This window comes from Prionailurus bengalensis, chromosome B2, assembly GCF_016509475.1.
Source record: "Prionailurus bengalensis isolate Pbe53 chromosome B2, Fcat_Pben_1.1_paternal_pri, whole genome shotgun sequence".
Lineage (NCBI taxonomy): Eukaryota > Metazoa > Chordata > Mammalia > Carnivora > Felidae > Prionailurus > Prionailurus bengalensis.
In genome coordinates, this window is record NC_057349.1 from 116859209 (window position 1) to 116879026 (window position 19818).

The following is a 19818-nucleotide window of genomic DNA, read 5'->3' on the forward strand; positions in this document are numbered from 1 at the left end:
ACTTCTAGGTATTCGTCCCAGGAGAAATGAAGGCATATGTTCATGTAAAGACTTGTACACAAATGCTCCTAGAAACTCAATTTAGAATGGTCAATGTTGGAGATAGCCCAAATGTCCAACAAGAGGTGAATGAATAGATTAGGGCATATCCATTTAATTTTTAAAAGGATCACATATTGATACACAGCATGGACAAATGTTGAAATAATTATGCTGAGTGAAAGAAGCCAAACAAAAAAGAACAAGCTAGATGAGTCCACTTATGTAATATTTTATTAAATGCAAACGAACAGTGATGGAAAGGAGAAGCAGTGTTTGTGTAGAGTTGAGAGGAAGTCAAGGAGGGGTGCAAGGGAGAAGTCAAGAGGAAATGGATGGTTTCTCTACCTTGATTGTCCTGATGGTTTCATGGGTGTATATATGTCAAAACTTATCAAACTGTAAATTTTAAATATGTGAAGTTTATCCCTTAATAAAACTGTTGAAATCTGTAAAAGGGTAGAAAAAAATGAAGACTGGTCACCACTATCCATAGTCCCTCACAGCTCAAACTTTAGCCTCTTTCCATGTTGTCTGATTCTTCCCCTCTTTTCTCTTACCTCATTTCATTAATTTTCTTATGCGCAGCAAATCAACTTTCTCTCCTTCCTTTACCCCCATGCCTCACTTTGCATATCCAAGATTAGCTTTAAAATTTTGGTTGTTAAATGCTTGCCAGATTATATTCTTGTAGAAAGACATTCACATCTCAAGGCTGCAGGGAAAGCTGTTTCCTTCTTTCCTTCCTTCCTTTCTATCTTGGTCTATTTTTGTCTAGTGCTATGAGTGACCCATATGATCTGGATGACTCAGGATCATCATTATCAACATTGGTTATTTTACTACAATTACACGGGCAGCTACTGAAACCTACTTTATCCCTATCCAAATTGATTTGGACTTCGGAGCCTTTCATTTTTTTCTCTACTTGATAACTTCTTCTTCCTATTGTCAGACAGATTGTCAGCTGTCACTTCTGCTGTTTTCATGTGCCTATTTAGAGAATCTTCATCCTTCTTTTTTTGTAATTTCCTTTCTCTGATCTGTTTTGATCCAGAAAACCTGTAACCAAGGGAGTAAGAATGGAATGTAAGTTTGGAACAAATATAGGACCTTAGTAAAGAACTAAGACTTATTTTTTTTTTGAGTAAAGTATACTGGATTTGTGCCACTTATGTTGATGCACTTACCTTTTTTATTTTTTTTTTTAATAAATGAAACTATATGATGTTACTGTATCTAATTCCCAAGAGAAATTATAGGCCTAAGAATTTCTGTGTTCTCAGTTGAAGAGACTGTCCATTTTTCATAGAATAATTTTCTGGGGTTATCAGAAATCTCTTTATGCAAGTGCTAGATATATATGCACCATTTCCCTTTTTATTTATATAGATGTATCCAATATGTCCTTTTGTAGATACCTGTTCTGTGAACAGATTATTTTTTTTTATTTTTATTTTTATCAATGTTTCAAGTTTGGGTTTTTAAATTTTATATATATATTTTTTTTATTTTAGAGAGAGAGAGAGTGCTAGCAGGGGAGAAGGGTAGAGGGAGAGAAAGAGAGAATCTTAAGCAAGCTCCACACTGAGCCCCGATACCGAGCTTGATCCCAGAACCCTGAAATCATGACCTGAGACAAAATTAAGAGTCAAATACTCAACCAACTGAGCTACCCAGGTGCCCCTCAAGTTTTTATTTAAATTTTAGTTAACATAATAGTGTAATATTATTTTCAGGAGTAGAACTTAGTGATTCATCACAATGAAGTGCTCTCCTTAATACCCATTGTCCATTTAGCCCATCCCCTGCTAACCTCCCTCCATCAACCCTCAATTTGTTCTCCGTAATTAAGAGTTTCTTATGGTTTGCCGCCCTCTCTTCTTTTTTCCTTTCCCTATGTTCATCTGTTCTGTTTCTTAAATTCCACATATGAATGAAATCATAATGGCATTTCTCTTTCTCTGACTGATTCATTTAGATTAAATTAAAGTTTGTTAGGAGAATACCTGAAAGTAAATTTTACCACAACAGTATCAAGTTCTGTGATCTTTCCTAGTTTAATGCTCAAATAATGTGACTGATTTAAAAACAAACAAACAAAAACACGTTACTGAGGCACTTGCAGGTATCTTTTAAGAGTGTTAGGTCTAGGATAACCTGAATTAGCTTTATAACTTCAACAGTAAGTATATTTAGCATTCTCTAGCTCTTCTGCTTCCTGAAATACTTTTCCAATTTAAACTTTACACATAAGATCCTATTTGATTTATCTCTTGGTATAAATGTATTATGTGATGATATATGTGTATTATGTGATGATTGCTAAGGAACAAACACTATTAAGACAGATAACTAGACATTAGGTTAAACGATCCTTTTCCCATATCATGCTGCTATCTTTTTGTCATCTCTTTTAAGTCAAGCCTCAGCAAATACATCTTTGCTAGGAGATGATTTTAGCTTAGAGATTGTTATTTAGAAGACTTTGTTTTGCTGTAGAACTTGGAGATGTGTTTTTAAAGGGAGTGGTCTTCTTCCTCATTTGAAGGAGATAAGAACTGCCCCCCCCCCTTACCACACAACTCAAGTAAAATGTGATTAGGGATTAAGTCAATAGATGTGTTCAGTTATTCATCTGCTCAACTATTGTATAGCATTTAATTCTGACCAATTATATCTTTGCAACACTGCCAACCATCATGCTTTGAGCCACCTCTGCATCTCTTGACTTCCATAGTATCATGCTGTCCTGGTTTCTCTTTCACTCTGGTATCCCAGGTACCTTGCCAGCTCCACTTTCTGAACCTGCCCCTCACATGTTAGGATTCCTGAGGGTTCTGTTCTAGCTCTTCTTCTCCTCTCCCAATAGCCTCCTGACTTTAATCACCAATATGTGCTAATTTATAATTCTGTAGCCCAGAAGGCCTCCCTGGAAGTAAATCTGTATACTGCTGCCGGCCAGATATGTCTACTCCATAATTCTGTGGTTGTTGATATGTGACATTCTTTCTCTGTCCACAGGCAACAGGTCCTCAGGGTTCATTAAAGGAAGGTGCCAAAGGTTCTCTTCAGAAAAGCTTTGGGGTTCTTAATGAAGCCAAGAAGTTAGCAAACGATGTCAAAGGTTAGTATGACCTCTCTTTATTATTATTTTCAGATTAATTGTAGTTTGTTTTTTTAATGTTTATTTTGAGAGAGAGAGAGCGCACACACACACGTGTGAGTGGGGGGAGGGGACACAAAGAGAGAGAGGGAGAGAGAATCCCAAACAGGCTCTATGCTGTCAGCACAGAGCACAATGCCAGGTTCTACCTCAAAAACCATGAGATCATGACCTGAACCAAAATCAAGAGTCAGCCGCTTAACCCACTGAGCCAACCCAAGAGCCAACCCAAGAAATAATTATATTTCTAATTGGTAGGATATTTTGTCACACTATTGGAAAAGTGAAATTATTTCACCATGATTTTTATGATTATTTTTATTATCTGGATTTAATTCAGCTTTTCAGTATTTTGACATCATATCTCATTTTGCACTGGGCAATACTTCATAATTTTTAACCTAATTTACATAACATCATATTGCCTATATCTAAAGTATAGTAACTTTTTAAAAATTAATTTATCATTTTTTAGAGAGAGAGAAAGGAAGGAAAGAGTGTGTGAGCAAGAGAGGGGCAGAGGGAGAGGGAGGGAAGGAGAGAGAAAGAGAGAGAGAAAATTCCAAGCAGGCTCCACACTCAGCACAGAGCCCCACATGGGACTCGATCTCATGACTATGAGATCATGACCTGAGCTGAGATCAACTGACTGAGCTTAACTGACTGAGCTACCCAGACGCCCCAGAGTAGTGACTTTTAAATTAAAGCATAACAAGTGTTTAAGAGTACTAAATCCCACTTGTTTTGGCTTCAGAAATAATAGTCACAAAGGAATGAATTAGACATCATATGAATGTCCTTACGAAACTCAATTTGATAGTGGTCACATTTCCCGAAAAGTTTTCATGCTTTTTAAGTACATTTTTCTTGTGTTTTATTCCTAATTCAGTCATCAAAGTACATAAAATATCTACTTCAGTACATTATGGGCTTTGCATTAAAAATGTATTACTCAATATAGCTGCTCTCTAGGTAAGCTATTATATTTATTATTTCATTCAAATATCTCCTGTTTTTTTTTTCAGTTGCCTCCCGTTTCTCTCTGCCATCTCATTCCTTACCATTTTCTGGCTTGCATGCATGTCCCCAACCTTACTGAAATACTCACAGTCCTTCCAAAATATACTACCATTCCAAGCCTCCATATTTCAGAGTATCGATCCTTCTCTTTGGAATGCTTCACCACCTTTCGTTCTTTTTCATTTAATTACCTTCCACCAGAGCTTCAAAATTAAGCTCAAATGTCATCATTTCCAGGCAACTAGACACTCCATCTGAACTACATGCCCCTTCTCACTGCCTACTTTATTATAGACTTGTCAGCCCACAGCAACCTTGTACTTATATCCCATCTTCTTGAGGACAGACACAGTCTCTTCTTCTTAACTTTGCATTTCTGGTGTATAATATCACCGTGACTAGCTCAAATCAGGAAATAAACATATATTCGAAAAAAATATTTAAGAAGAATGGTACTCGTCTTTACTAACCTTCGAAACAAAAGAGGTTTTATAAGCATTTACATTCGTCATGCTTTAAACTAATTGTCCATTGTCTCTAATAGAGGCCAGTAGGAAATTACAACTCCTGCCTGCATTATACATGGTACTGTATAATTTGGACTGTGTGTCACAGGTGAAAGAAACCTCTATAAACATAGTTCTCTGTAGTTCTATGTAGGACTCGCTCTTATCCTAACCTGAAGAGTAACAATAGAATCCAAACCTATTTTCCTTTTGGACAAGTTGAACTGACCTCATTACTTTGTGGCCACTCTTTCCCATCCAATACCTTTGCTCAGAGCTAGGATTAAGGTGAAGTGAGTGAGGTTAGGTCATGCAAGTGGGGGGTCAGATCCTTTTTGATTTCAAAGTTTAATATTTTGTGTATCATAGATCTTCTTTGAATTAGTTTTAATTTTTAAAATATTACATCAAAATATTTTTCATTTGACTAAAGTGCCCTTTTGAATTTTACTCCTGAGATGAATGCCTGAGTCACCGCACCTCACTCCCAACCCTGCCCTTCCCTCTGTTTTCCTAAAAATACTGGTGTTATAAAAATGAAGAAATAATTCAATCTTTAGAGTATTTTTTTTCCCTAAAAACAAAAAAGAAGTCTAAAGACAGGCATAGTAGAAAGGGCTAGGAGACAGAAATGTTCATTAGTTTAAATGTCTTTTTTGTACTTCAGGTAGTACATTATTTAAAGTAATGAAAACCCACAAACTACTCCTGTAATAATTTCTCCAAAAATCCAAGCCAAGGCTCTGACGGAGATGGGAATGTTTTCTTGCTACATTATGACATTCCCCTGATTTGTGGCCAATTACACAAGTTATAAAATGGCTGTTAATCAGAGAAATGCCATATATTACCACCAGGAACTGCTGAAATAGGCCCTACAGAGCAAAACTCTTGACAGCAGCTATTAAAATCGAGATTTAGTCATTTCCCTTTCTCTGGTGCCTGGAGTGAGAAGGAATAAAAATGGGGAGGCCAGTATACCCTCTGTATTTCTAATTTGTTACTTGGTTCAATTTGGTACAATCCGGTTAGTCCGTGCTTTAGTCACAAATGACTTAGTGCTTCTCCCTGCCATTTTCATGCTGCCCTTGCCTGGAGGGAGTCTGAACTTGCCAGGAGCAATTTGTTTTGCTTTTAAATTTTTGAATATACATTTGTTATAAGTAAATTTGCCCTTGTACACAGTTGAAATTGGAAACCAGTCTACACTGATTGAATGTCTATGGAGGTAAAAATCATTTCCTTGATGGATATGGAACTTGGGACATATTGATGATCGAGAAGAGTTAGAAGATGAATTAATAACAGCAGGTGAATTAACACTACTTTGCAGATTGACAAGAGATTTTGTCAATAAAATAGCCAGTTAAGTTCTCATGGAATGTGTATAAGGCAAGGAATGAAGTCAAGGATGGTATATTACAAGGTTGAGAATACTAATATTTTACAGTTATATACCTTATCTTACATAGAGTAAGTTTTCAATATTATTTACTTCTTAATTTCTCCTTAATTTTTGTATTCATACAAATAAGTGACATCAACCACTTATGAGTGAATAGATAACATTTCTATAAACTGGATGACACTCATATGAAATAAAAAGATCTATTCCCAAACGCAGACATATTGATTCGGTGAACTGCATGACGCATAGTACTGTCCAGCACAAAGAACAGTAACAAAATTATCCCAAACGTGAACTTTTATCAAATTAATCAATATTTTTCTTCTATGCTCTGATCCTCCTAACACTTGGGCTTTCAGTCCAGACAAGTATATCAGAAAAGTTCTCCCTTCATGAATGTAATACAGTTGTAATTACTAACCTGGTAAGATTCTACAATGTTATTTTAGATTAGAAAAAAAAAGAATAAACAGAAATGCTGTAGTGCTGTTAAACCAAAGTATGATGCAGGAGTTAAATTTTGTCCAAAGCATTCTTTCATTACTAAACATGTACCGCCTTTGAATTCACATACTACCATTTGCCAAAATCAGCCTTTCTAAAGATAGGCATATGAAAGACAAAATCTGTTCCATTGACAAAAAAAACAATTCTTGGATTAAATCGATGAAATTGAGCCTGGATCCCCTAGTCTCCCATAGTCTGAAGAACAAAACAACCTTTTCCCATAGAAATTGCTGAGTTTTCAGACAGAGCTGTAGTTCCTCCTTGGGAGTGTGAATAGAGAAAATCAAGATAATGAAATCAGGTTGGACTTGGTGTAGAAGTTCAAATGTAAAGTGACAAAGTAGTGGCAGATATGGACAAGTAGGAATTGTTGGACCAGACAGTACTTGCCTTACTTGAAGGTATTCTAATTCAATTTCTTCTAGAATACCTTGCTGGCCAAAACAAAATGAGCAGGCTCACAGTCGGGCTTCAGAGCTTGTCCTAGAGGTACCATAAGTGTGTTTTAATGTCTGGTCATTTTGGTTTCTTGTTACACCGGCTGAAGAGAGGATTTGCCTCTATTTTGGTATCTTAAGTCTTTGGATATCCTGCCACCACACAAGGACCCCTTCCCTCCTCTCCTCAGATTTCCTATTATGGTCCTTTCTTTAGTGGGAGGAAGGGCATATTCAGTTGCACCTGAAATTTACTGAGGGCCTTTCAAGCATTGTGCCCATGATGAACAAGACCTCATTTGGCCCTTTCAGTTAAGGGAAAGGTTTCTCAGTAATATGCTTCCCTGTAGACCCACCCATTAAGTGACCTCAGAGGTTCCCATGAACGGGAACTCTAATATACATGTCTGGGCAAAATAGGCAATCAGAGATCGGACATATCTCAAAGTTGTGACAGCATCTGGGGAAAAGGAAACATAGGAATAACATCATGAAGGAGGGATAGAAGTACAAAATGTGGGAAGACTGGCATAGCAACCTCATCAAGTCAGTGACAGGAGGCCAGGGACAGGAAGCAGGGTCTCACTTTTGCCCAGCTTTCTTCCTTATGCAGCTGCCCATCCTTCTGCAAGGCCTCAGCTTCCTGCCTTGGGTTGTGAGGTTGACCTAGAGGGCAGACTTTTTGGAAATCTCAGTATTAAGAAGACAAAGGACTGTATAGGTGGGTGAAAAACTAAGAGTGAAGTGATTTGAGGAAAATTGTACTTCCAATGTTCTTAAAATGTTCATAGAAGAAAATATATCATGTAATATAATAAAATTTAAAAATTGTGTAACGCAATCATATATTATGTAATTTAGTAAGGCTGGCCACCTCTCATATATAAAACAAAATCATTTGATTTGAATAAACACCAGCAATTTGAATTATACCACATTTGTACAGTGGGACCAACACTTTAGCCCACAATTAGTCTGGCTCCAAAGCCTATGCTTTTACGCATAGCTGGATAAAAACACTGAGCTTCTTCCATAGTTAAGAAGGTGACACAGTGACACTTAATGATTCTAACAAATGCTTGGTAAATGAATAAGTGGATGAATACCCAAGGTAGCAGAAATCTCTCATTACCAGGAAGGTCAAAATCAAGATATTTTACATGACCCCATGCCGATCCCTTTCTGCTTCAGAACCACACATAAAAATGCTGCAAACATTATTAATCTGCTCTCTAGCTTAGAAGGTGCCTTCACAAGAAAACATAAAGCACATTTGTGACAAATGAAAGTGACATGGATTTTTTTTTACAAGGAAATCCTAAAGAGAGGATATTCCTTCATTTTTGTTTAAAGAAGCAAATCAGAAGTGATAAGGATCCATCAAAGTAGTAGTTCATAATAAGACAAATATCATGGTAATCACGTTCATTGCAAAATGTTATCTGGATGGTAGTTTGGCAGGAGAGATTCCATTTAACCAGACCCCTTGAAAATTAATAGTCATTCTGTGAATTTCATCCTTATGAATGAGAGATTCTCTCAAGGTATTTGCTTGTGCATAAATAAAAACTAAAAATTGCATTTGAAGAACATAATGAGTTTGGATAGTCAAATAGAATATTTCATTAAAATCTGTTTAAAAGCAGTCTTATATTTAGCTGAAACCTATTTCAACATTATTGAAAACTGGTAAATACATCAAAGCCATTATCAAGCCAATGTGAATTATTTGTTACCATTTACTGCCTGTCATAAAGCCAATACTTTCTCATATATCCTCAGATTTATTTCTCATATCAGTCATACAAAGAAATGTGCTGTCCTCATTTATACATGTAAAAAGGGATAGAATTGGCATTTGAACCCAAAACTTCCATCTCTAAGTCTTATAAGGATTTCACTGCACCACATGACATTTTTAATGACTAGAATTTTGTAAATGATCATTATTGATGATGAAAGAAATCACATTTACAGCTTTAAGATATGGCATAGCATTGTTCAAAGTCACCAGTTCTAATCTAAACTCTAAACCCTATTCAGCACAGCTTCAGAGACACGAGTAAATGTGTACTCTTAGTGGAACTGACTTACAACTCTGTCTTGTGATTTTCGTTTTGAATATGTCTGCCTCACAATGTCAGCTGACAGGCAACAAAGGGAAATGACATTGTCCGGAATGTTCGCAGTCTACCCTTACTGCTCTGCTTCTTCCCCTCACTTTATGACCTCTGCCTCTGCCAAACCCATTTCTGGACATTTGTCTTCTCATGTGTGAGGACAGGATGAGAAAGGGGGAACCAGAGCTGAAAGCATGTGTGTATGGCCTTTGAGGTTTGGTGAGTGTGGTGTCTAGAGAGAAAATAGGAGGAATGACTTGATTACAGCTACTGGGTTCAAGAGCCGAGGAAATGAGAGGAAATCCTCTAAATGTCGCTAGGAATCACAAATCTGACCCTTTCTTGTTCTTCAGAAATGACAACTAAAGAATTGCGTTAGGTGTTCTTTTAACTATTAATAATTCCATTTCTGCGGTCGTGTTACAGTACAAACTGGGCCAAATGTAATCTTCCTTGCATGTCACCTATGGAGCCACTCTGCCTCATATGTGTTTTCATTTAAAGCCAACCTTGGAGTGCTTATTTTTTGAGCTTTTCATTGCTATAATTTCTCAAGTTTTCCATTTTGAAATCTGCACTACTTTTCTGTACACAGCTTCTATTCACCTAATTCTATTGACGAAGCTATAAAGTATTTAGATTGGGTTTGAGAAATTCCAGAAACTACTTCAGGAAAAAAAAATGATCAGAATGTAAGAAAGGATACATCAAGAAGGAATCCGAATCAAGTAGGTGAAACATAGAATTCAGAGTGGGGTCAGAATATTCACATTTTTATTTTCTAGTACAGAAAGCAGAGGAGCAAAATCACTGCTTTGGACTTGAGGGACAGCAGCAACAATGTACTTCGGATCGGTCTTTCTTTGGAATAATTAGCCTGCTTGTTCAGCCAGCATTTGCTCTCCGAATGCACAAAATAGTATAAACCAAGTGATGCCCTTTAAACTAATGTGTTTTTTTGTCACTGTACATGAAGATCTTGCTTTCCAGAACATTTTGAATGCTTTATTATTTAAAAAATCAAATCCAATCAAGAAGCTAAGAAATAAAATTTGTACTGTTCCATTTCCTTAATTGATGAAGACTTACAAGTTAATATCAAAAGAGCAGCCCTTTATTTGTAAGGGGTTCATATAGCTATCACAGTCACAATCAGACTGGCTTTCTTTCTGAAAGTAGACTTTCAATGACCTATCCAAAGATTTTATTTTAGTACAAACAGTGAAAATAACCGAAGTATTAAAAAGAAAGATGAATCATGATTGACAGAGGAGAAAATCTAATTACTTGGAAAGTATACTTTGAGGCACTGGAATTGAAAATAATAACATCTTAGTGACTGAGATGGACACATTGATGTTTTAGAACCATGCTTTGCTGGGATATTTTATGCTTTGTTTTTCAGTGACGTCAGGTCTTTGGCTTGGAGCTTGAAAGCAGATGCATTAAACTGTAGCCTGTGCTTACCTTACTATTGTATAACAGTGGTTTAATCTATCTGCCTATAAAGCCCTTACATGAAATGAAGTGGGTGATTAATTAATATGTTCAGTCCTCTTTTTCACATTCAGAGCACTGATCGTTAAGAATCCTTGATTCATCTTCCTTTCCCTTTGCTATTCTTCCCAGATGAAGGCCAGTAAAGGCCAGGGTTGTTCTCCAGCTGACAGGGGCCTGCTCAGTTCCTCGGAGAAGTCAGGTGCACTGCCTCTACGAGGGGTATGCATACAACCAAATCAAGGCCATTACGGCACAGTTGTGTGAGACTTAGTCTGGCCTGACCTGGCCTGCCCACGCTAGGTACCAGGAAAATGATGAAAACAACAGTTTTGTGTGTTGGCAATAGCGGTCTGCCATAGTGCAGGTTGCTGTAGTCATTTTTTATTGTGTTTTTTTTAATTCTTTTAAATAAAAGAATAGAAATATCTGCACCAAGAAAGCAATATGATCAGCATGACCAGGTACAAAATGAAAGGTTTTAGTATACGACTTCCCACACCACCATCAACTCCCTTGCTGCTGTAAGTATTGTCAGGATTCTCTGGTATGTTCTATGCCACCTACCCACCGCCAGACCCCACCCTGACAAGTTTTAATATCCATGTGTTGGTATGTATATGGTATGTCTTGCTCATTTTCATGAGAAAGATCTTAAGGATTTTTTTTTCTTTCATATCTGCACCCACTCACCTAATTCTTTTTAAAGACTACGTATGTACCATTGCCATAGTGATAGAAACGTTCCTTAATACAGAGCATTTTTGCTATTTCTCCTGTTTTGCTATTACAAATAAAGATCTAACGAACATTCTGGAAGATACACATTAATATGGTTTCATAAGTATATCTTCAGGCTAAATTTCTGGCAGTGCAATTGCTGGGACAAATACAGGTCTATTTAAAATCCTAAGAAATGTATTAAATTGTTCTTCAGAAAATAACATCGATTTGAATTTCCACCAACACTCTTGCAACCACTTGGTATTATCAGACATTTAACTTTTCCCAACCTGATTAATGAGAAGTGATATCTTACTCTTCCTTTGTATGCGCTAATCTTAGGTGCTTTACTTTAATTTGGTAATTATTTCTATTTGTAAAAATGTGGAACACTTTGTATATCTGCCTGTCATTTCACACATAGGCGTGGCTAATCTTCTCTAATATTCCAGGTTGATTCTGTACATAGTGTTTGTGTGAGGCTCATGAGATTTCTTTAACTGGGGCCAATTTTTTAAGGCAACAAAGGAGAAAATGAGAAGAGAGCTGAGGTGAAAGGAAGGGAGGCCAGTGTGGGTGGGGAAGAACGCCACCACCTAGCATGCCCTGCGGATCCCGGCTTTGATTACCAATCCCTAGCACACTGTGGCCATGAAGAGCACAATTTCTGGAATAAGACCACGTGGATTTGAATTCCCTGCCATTTACTAATCATGCAAATTTAGGAAATTTACATAAATTCTCTAAGCCTCCATTTCCTCATTTGTAAGTCGGAGATGGTAATAGCACATATATCTTGAAGTTGCTGTATCATATACACATACACACAGACTGCCGGTCATTACTGTCACTGAATATCTCTGCCAGTCCAGGCCAGGAGGGGACTCCCTCTTCCCTGGTCCTTTCTCAGTGTTCCTCTTTAATTGAGGACTCTGCCTTTTATTTACATTTTGCATTTCTGTAGAGCTATTTGAAACGATTAGCATGCATCTGGCCAGGGAAAAAAATTGTGGCATAAAAAACTATTTAAAAAAAATTTTTAAGAAATGATCTGCTTTATCCATTCAGAGAGGTAAAAAGTATTAGAGGAAGCCCAGAATTTCATATCGTTCATTTATTCAATTACACTGTTCACTAATAAATGATGCTTAGAGAAAAAACAAGACAGGTTCAGTCTTTTTTTTTCCATTTTTTAAATTTTTTTTTAGATTCAGTCTTAAGATATATTTGCAAATTGATGTGTATTTAAGCAAAGCTTCGAAACTTATGTTGTTCTATCAGCAAATTGGATCTTTATTTTCTTTTTCCTAAAAGATTCCATAACTTTATCCTTTATATTGTTACACTCAAACTCTGAAACTCTTAGTTGCTATTATAATACAAACTAAGCCTAAGTTTGGACAATGTTAAAAACTAGTGGAAAGAAGCTGAAAAATGTACATTTGTAATATTAAATTATCTCCAATAAGTGGGGGTTTTTTTTGTTTAATGTTAAAGCAATCATGCTAAGGTAGCAAGAAAAAAACCTATAGAAAGCCTATTTGAGAGCAGTTTATAAAATATTATTTTCTCTGTTAGAAATGCCAATTTATCAGAAATGTACTAGAAGTTTTTTCATTCCTATGATTTGTATTTCTCTTTCAAATAAATATTAATGTGATATTTACTGAAGTTGGGAGATTCTACTTAACAATCATAACTATTTGAGATTTTTAAAAGCCAATCCAAATGATCCATTTTGGTAATGAAATTTTGAAAATAATTATATTCATAGGAATGATGTCAAGAGGGCATCATTATGAATGCAATAAAAGATTGATTCTTTTGAAGTTTTTTCTCCATAGAAAATCATCAAATTAAGTCAGAGAAAGATCAGATACCAAGAAAAAAACATGGTTGTAAAACATGTTGGAGAGTGAAATGGTTATTTCATAAACACATTCTTTTATATTATGATCTGAAATATATGTATTGATAGATGCCAATTAATTAAAAGAATTAAGTTAATTCTCCTGCCTTTCATAAGCTTTATATTAAAATAATTTGAAATGATATATCCAGATCAGAGATGTATAAACTCAAAGATGATTAAAATTATTTCGTGTTTTTTATTGTTTTCTACCCACAGAAAATGATGATTATCTGAATAGCTTAATAACCCGATTAGAAAATGCAGATGTTAAAAATGGAGATCTCCTGAGAGCTTTGAATGACACTTTGGCAAAGTCGTCAGCCATTCCCGACGGTAAGCATTCCATACACCTCACTCAGTGTCAGTTGACCTGAACTTCTTTTTTAATTTTTTTTAAGTTTATTTGTTTATGAGAGATAGAGACAGCATGAGCAAGGGAAGGGCAGAGAGAGAGAGGGAGACACAGAATCCGAAGCGGGCTCCAGGCTCTGAGCTGTCAGCACAGAGCCCAACACGGGGCTGGAACTCACAAACCGTGAGATCATGGCCTGAGCCGAAGTCAGACGCTCAACCGACTGAGCCACCCAGGCGCCCTTCAGTTGACCTGAACTTTTAAAGAATGTTCTAACGTTTACCATTTTTTCTGACACTGCACTTAGACTGTTGTCAGGAACTTAGATATTGGTTTTCTTACTTATGAATTCTTCTTTGCGAGAATGAGAGATTAAAGTATACTTCACACTGTGGTATGTCTTATGCTCTATTACCCTGGCTGACAGCCATAGGTATATGCTGCAAAAAAAGAAAATAGAGCCATGTTGTGATTATACTGTTCTTCCATGTGTCAGCCCGGGAAATCTTATTCCTAATAAGACTATTGTTATTAGAAATAATATTATTTGTAATCTTATATTAATGAGAAAAAATAAAACCACACGAGTACTGTTCTTGAAAAGCTGCAGCAGATAATTATAGTACCTACAGTAGATAATTATAGTACCTACAGTAACAGGTGAGAGCCTTTCTGCACATCATTTTTTTTGAGTATAGTTGATGCATATCATTACATTATTTTCAAGTGTACAACATACTGATTCAACTCCTCTATAGGTTATGCTATAGGTTATGCTACCACAAGTGTAGCTATGGTCTTTTCTGATACAATGGTGTTACAGTAGCATTGACTATATCCCTTATACTGTGTATTTATTTCTATGACTTATTCATGACATAAGGGGAGACCTCCCACTACCCTTCACCCATTTTGCTCATCCTCCCCACCAACTTCCCCTCTGGCAACCATCAGCACATCTGTCTTCGCGAAGTTCAGTCCTTAAATGTTTCAGCTTTCAAACACTAATGATGGAACCCTGTCTGTAATATCTTCCTACCTATTGTAAGTACTTGAAGTTGCTGTTTGGTATTAGTTCCTAAAAGCACTCTCCTTTATATTTTTCATATCATGAAAGAACAATAACAAAGTGTGCTAAGATTTCTTGGGTGCTTATCCAATATGCTTGTTAAGTGTATGCGATCCTCATACTAATCCTATAAAGTGAACAGATTTATCCACATTTTTTAGGTGACAAACTGACACACGGTATTATGCTAAGCAGATAAGTCAGAGAAAGACAAATATCATATGATTTCACTCATATGTGGAACTTAAGAAACAAATAAGCTACTGAAGGCCCTTGTTAAAAGTGGTATATATGAGATTTGAACCCCACAGCTTAACTTCAGAGCCTGTAGTCTTTTTTTTTCTTTTTCCTTTAAAGTTTATTTATTTATTTTGAGAGAGAGAGAGAGAGAGTACACACAAGTGGGGGAGGGGTAGAGAGAGGGAGAGAGAGAGAATCCCAAGCAGGCTCTGCACTGCCAGTACAGAGCCTGACGTGGGGCTTGAACTCACGAACCATGAGATTATGACCTGAGCTGAGATCAAGAGCTGGATGCTTAACCAACTTAGTCACCCAGGGGCTCTTGGAGCCTGTGGTCTTAACCACTAATCTACACATACTAGTTGTCATCTATTTCTTCAGTGTATGTTTTTTACACAAATTATGATCAAGGAAACTAATGCATACATTTATATAATACAGGAAATATTCATTGTTTTTACTTTTTTAACATTAAAAAAACCTAACTTTCCAGGATTGCATGTCGTGTCCTTCAGTAGCAAGGACATTTATAGAAAATTTCCGATGCTAAAAATAAATGTAAATACATAAACACATGGTCTAAAAGGACTGAGAAGGTCTCTCTACCTTTAAGTTGAAGTACATTCACCATTCCCCCTTCTGAATGTGCAGATGAAACTGACTCATGGATAAATTTCTCTGTCTAATAAGTTCAGCAGCAAATCACAATGTACCCTTAGACGATGAACATTTAGAATAATAACTCTGCTATCGGAAGAGCTAATCAAATATGCGTAGCAAAGGTCCCTGAGAAAATTCAATTTAGCTAAAAATTTATTTCATTTGCTATAACCTAATGAGACAAAGTTCAGCCTTTCCCTTTGTGTGTGTGTCCCTGAGGTCGGCAAGCCACCTTCTCCCTTTGACAAGCATGGAGTAAGCCACCAACCCCACACCCTTTGTTTTGCTCCTTACACCTTCTTCTGCTGGCAGACACAGCCGCTAAACTGCAAGGTGTTAAGGACAAAGCGAGACAAGCCAACGACACAGCAAAACATGTGCTGGCACGGATTAAAGATCTCCACCAGGACCTTGACGGCCTGAAGAAAAATTACAATCAACTGGCAGACAGCATAGCCAAAACAAATGCTGTGGTAAAAGATCCTTCGAAGAACAGTAAGATCTCCTTTTTCACTTTGATCATGTCATTTGTTTCTTCACGCTATAAAAGTACCCTAGCCTCATAACTCTTAGAGCTGGAGGAGACCCCACGGTGATGTTGTCTGCTCTCCTCATAGACTGGGCTCCAGAATGGAGCATCTGTGGCTCCAGAACTAGAACCCAAGTCCCCAGGCTCTGCATAGTGCTTTCTTCATCCACATTTTGCCCAGTCCAGAGAAAATTAAACTTCTCAAAGTCTGCATGATTTTTGGTAGAGGGATGCCAAATACTTTTTTGTTCTTTTTTTGGCCAAATACATGTTTAATCCTTCAGTGTAACTGAAAACACAGTTGTGCTTGGGAAATTGTATCCCCCAAGTTGGTGAAGTTCCTTGGAACATAGAGGCCAAGGACTACACTTACTAGCAGACCTGTCTAACAGGATATTAAAATGATATCGGCCTGAAATGCATTAAAATTACAAAATATTAATATTTCATTATTTAAATTCTAGTTAACATTTTCAGGAAATTTAAGTATTTGTGTACTTTATCAAGAATATTTCTTCACATCTTTTGTGTATTGCATTAAATAATGTCAAGTTCATAAGGATTTTGCTGAGAAAATGTGGTAGAACTTAATATAATGATAATTTAAATTATTAAACTGTAGTCAGTAAACATTAGGATATTTTTATATTCTTTTTTTTCCATTCTGTGAAGTGATAGAACATTATCTCACTCTGTGATTTCACCAAAAGAGACGCCTGGTTTTTGGTACTTGATACTCTCAAGAGACAAGCCCTCTATTTATACACCAACATTTTCACTGGGTGTCAAAATGTTTAATCCGTGCAATAACGAAAACACTGTTACTGATGTTACATGTTCTCTAATTTGGGTGCTGTTTTTTAACATCATTGCCAGCTGAATAAATGGTTCTAATGCATACCAAATCACAATATCCCCGCACACACACACTCAAAAAAGAATAAAATTAGTTTTAAAGTAAATATCATTCTCTTTTACTTATGTTAAAATTTAAGAGATCATTTCATTCCACTTCAGATTGATTCTCATCTGATATGGCCTTTTCATAATATTTATCTCTAACTCTTTGATCCTACCCTCTATCTAGAGATAGTTATCTGTGATATTAATTAAACTGGGTCTGTCTTCTATCTTTCAGAACAATAGCCTGCTAACTGACACGTATCTGTGGATTTTTATTTGATAACACTTGTTTGACTTAAAATAGGGTGCATTTGTTATTAGGACAACTTGTGACAAGTACCATTTTTTGATCATCACTGCTTTGTAATATCTCTAAAAATATTTCCTCATGAATTTTCTAATTTCTTTTTGTTTTGCTTCCATATGAAATTACCTGCAGAAATCAGTATGTATATGTTTACTTGCGTGCTTTTAACAACTTCATGCTTGATTGCCTATTGCAAAAGCTTCAGCTTTGCATGTTAGTGTGTTTGAGTATTGCTTTAACATGACATGGCTATGCTTTCCAGTGTCACAGCATTGACGCTAGATACATTAAAAAAAGCACATATTCCTTTACAAAAAGTTAGCATGTGGATGTATTTGATATTAAGTATTTTCAATTGTGTTATAGAAATTAGTGAAATATCTGTATGATACCAACAGAAAGGTGGAAAACAGAATTCTTCCACAAATTGAGCTAAATTGTGATGCCTCTCATGACACAGATTCCACCACTGAAGTTCAAATGACTTCCTTGCAGCAGGATTAAAATAGATCAGATATATGTTGTTGTCATTGCTTTTCTCCCCTGGAGCTCACATTCCCCCCTCCTAATGAATAATTAGTCTCAACTTCTAGAGAACTATCCTTGGAAAAGCCCCTAATAAAAGTAATAGAATTAGATCTTATTAAGTGAGAAATTATTGGGATATAATAATATTCTCTCTTAAACATCTCATAGCTTAAACTCAAAGTCAGAAATAAAACCGCAGAATAGGAAATAACATACAGTCCAACATATCAAAACCTGGGAAATATGACCAAGGCTGTCCTCAGTGGAAAATGAGTGTGATCAACTCAGTAAACAAGCAGTGAAATGAACATTTTAGGTAATCAACCCTATAAATTAGACAAAATAAAATTAAAAGAAAGAAGATGAAAAAAATGGTGAATTAAAAGAGAAAAATAATATACTTGATAAATACAAGAGGTAGATCTTTAGGAATGTAAAGATAAAACATTTTAAATTGTTGGCAGGCTTAATCAAGAATGATAAAGCACAGATAGGCAAAGTTCTAAAGGAACTATAACAAAGTATGGGGGGGGTTGGGAATTTAACACATAAGAGAGTACTTGTCAAAACTCTATGCTGATGAATTTTAGAGCCTAATAGAGATAGACAATTTTCTAGAAAAACATAATCATAATCTATCTTCAAAGGTGATTTTAAAATCTATATGCTGAAATAATTGTGGAAGAAAGTCAGAAGTTTTTAAAAACTACTATACAAGAAAGTATCAGACTCACTATTACAGATTATTTATTTTTAAAACCATCAAGAAGATAATTTCCAAAAGACTTAATCTGCTTCAGAAGATGGGGTGAGGGGAATGAGAGAGGTGGGGAAATTCAAATTTCATTTAGAAACATTTGATTAGAATCTGGAAGCTTCAAAGAAAAGAATCATTTCTTGGACGAACCTTACGTGTCCTTTGCTTTACCCTTTTCCTTTTTCCCATGAATCCAAATCTAAGCCATTTTTCTCAATTCTAGAATAATTTGTAGAAAATCAGAGTAATATTGGAGAATTAAAGGAAAGAAAACATGGGCAAGTGGCTTATTAAAAGTATACAATACAAAGTAGTTACTGTGCCTCTGTTGAATATGCAATTATATAACAAGGGCTTTGATGCCAGTAACCTGCATTTCAGGCTTTGATGTAGCAACTCTATTAAAATTAATAACAGGCCTATGTCCTTTTTAAACATCAGTCACAATATTGTTCATATTTATGAATGAGTTCAAAATACTTCATTCAAAACCTAGTTTAGAAAATAATAATTTCCTTCCTTTTGAGCACGTTTGATTCATTCCTGAGGATTAGCTCTCAGTGGTCCGTTGGCCACTAGAGAGTACATCGTTCATAGCCGAGCAGGGTGCACAGCCTTGGTCCTTAAGTAGTTTCACTTTTTCATCATGGTCACAATGACAGAAAGAAGAACAATACGTGCTCAATCAGATAATAAGTGACATGGTTTGGGTAAGACTGCCAGCATCCTAGAAATTGACTAATTGGTTTCCATGGGTCACTTACCCTCCTACAAAAAGCACATGCAGAAAGTCTCTGGATCAGTGATAAACTTCAATTATTTGAGGGTTAAAACCCCTTTTCAAATTGTCGATATTCAACCTTTTTTAACCTATCAAAATGACAGTTTAATATGGTTCAACCTAATACAGAGATTAGGATAATCAATTATTCTTCAAAATGAAAATGAACTGCAGCATGAAAGATTTAATTAAAGTTTAACATAGACCTTCAGTCTGAGGGTTGTTGAACATTGCAATGTTTTCAGAAGACATTTTGATAGCTTCTCTCTTTAAGATGTACAAAGAACGACAGAGAGAAAAAGAAAGAAAACCAATTTTGTGTGAGAACTCTGATTTAAATACAGTTCTGGCTTGGAC

At 36.0% G+C, this 19818-nt stretch overlaps 1 protein-coding gene across 8 annotated transcripts in view; it reads left to right on the forward strand.

Annotated features, from left to right (window-relative positions):
- Positions 1–19818, forward strand: part of LAMA2 (laminin subunit alpha 2) — a 634006-nt gene that overhangs the window by 533835 nt on the left and 80353 nt on the right. For 7 of the 8 annotated variants that reach the window (XM_043592301.1, XM_043592303.1, XM_043592305.1 and 4 more), the window contains 4 exons: positions 3064–3166; positions 13552–13668; positions 15969–16151; positions 17528–17533. In XM_043592301.1, coding sequence (XP_043448236.1) covers positions 3064–3166; positions 13552–13668; positions 15969–16151; positions 17528–17533 — 409 coding nt within the window. The remainder of the gene's footprint in view (positions 1–3063; positions 3167–13551; positions 13669–15968; positions 16152–17527; positions 17534–19818) is intronic. The other variant, XM_043592302.1, reaches the window with a different exon arrangement.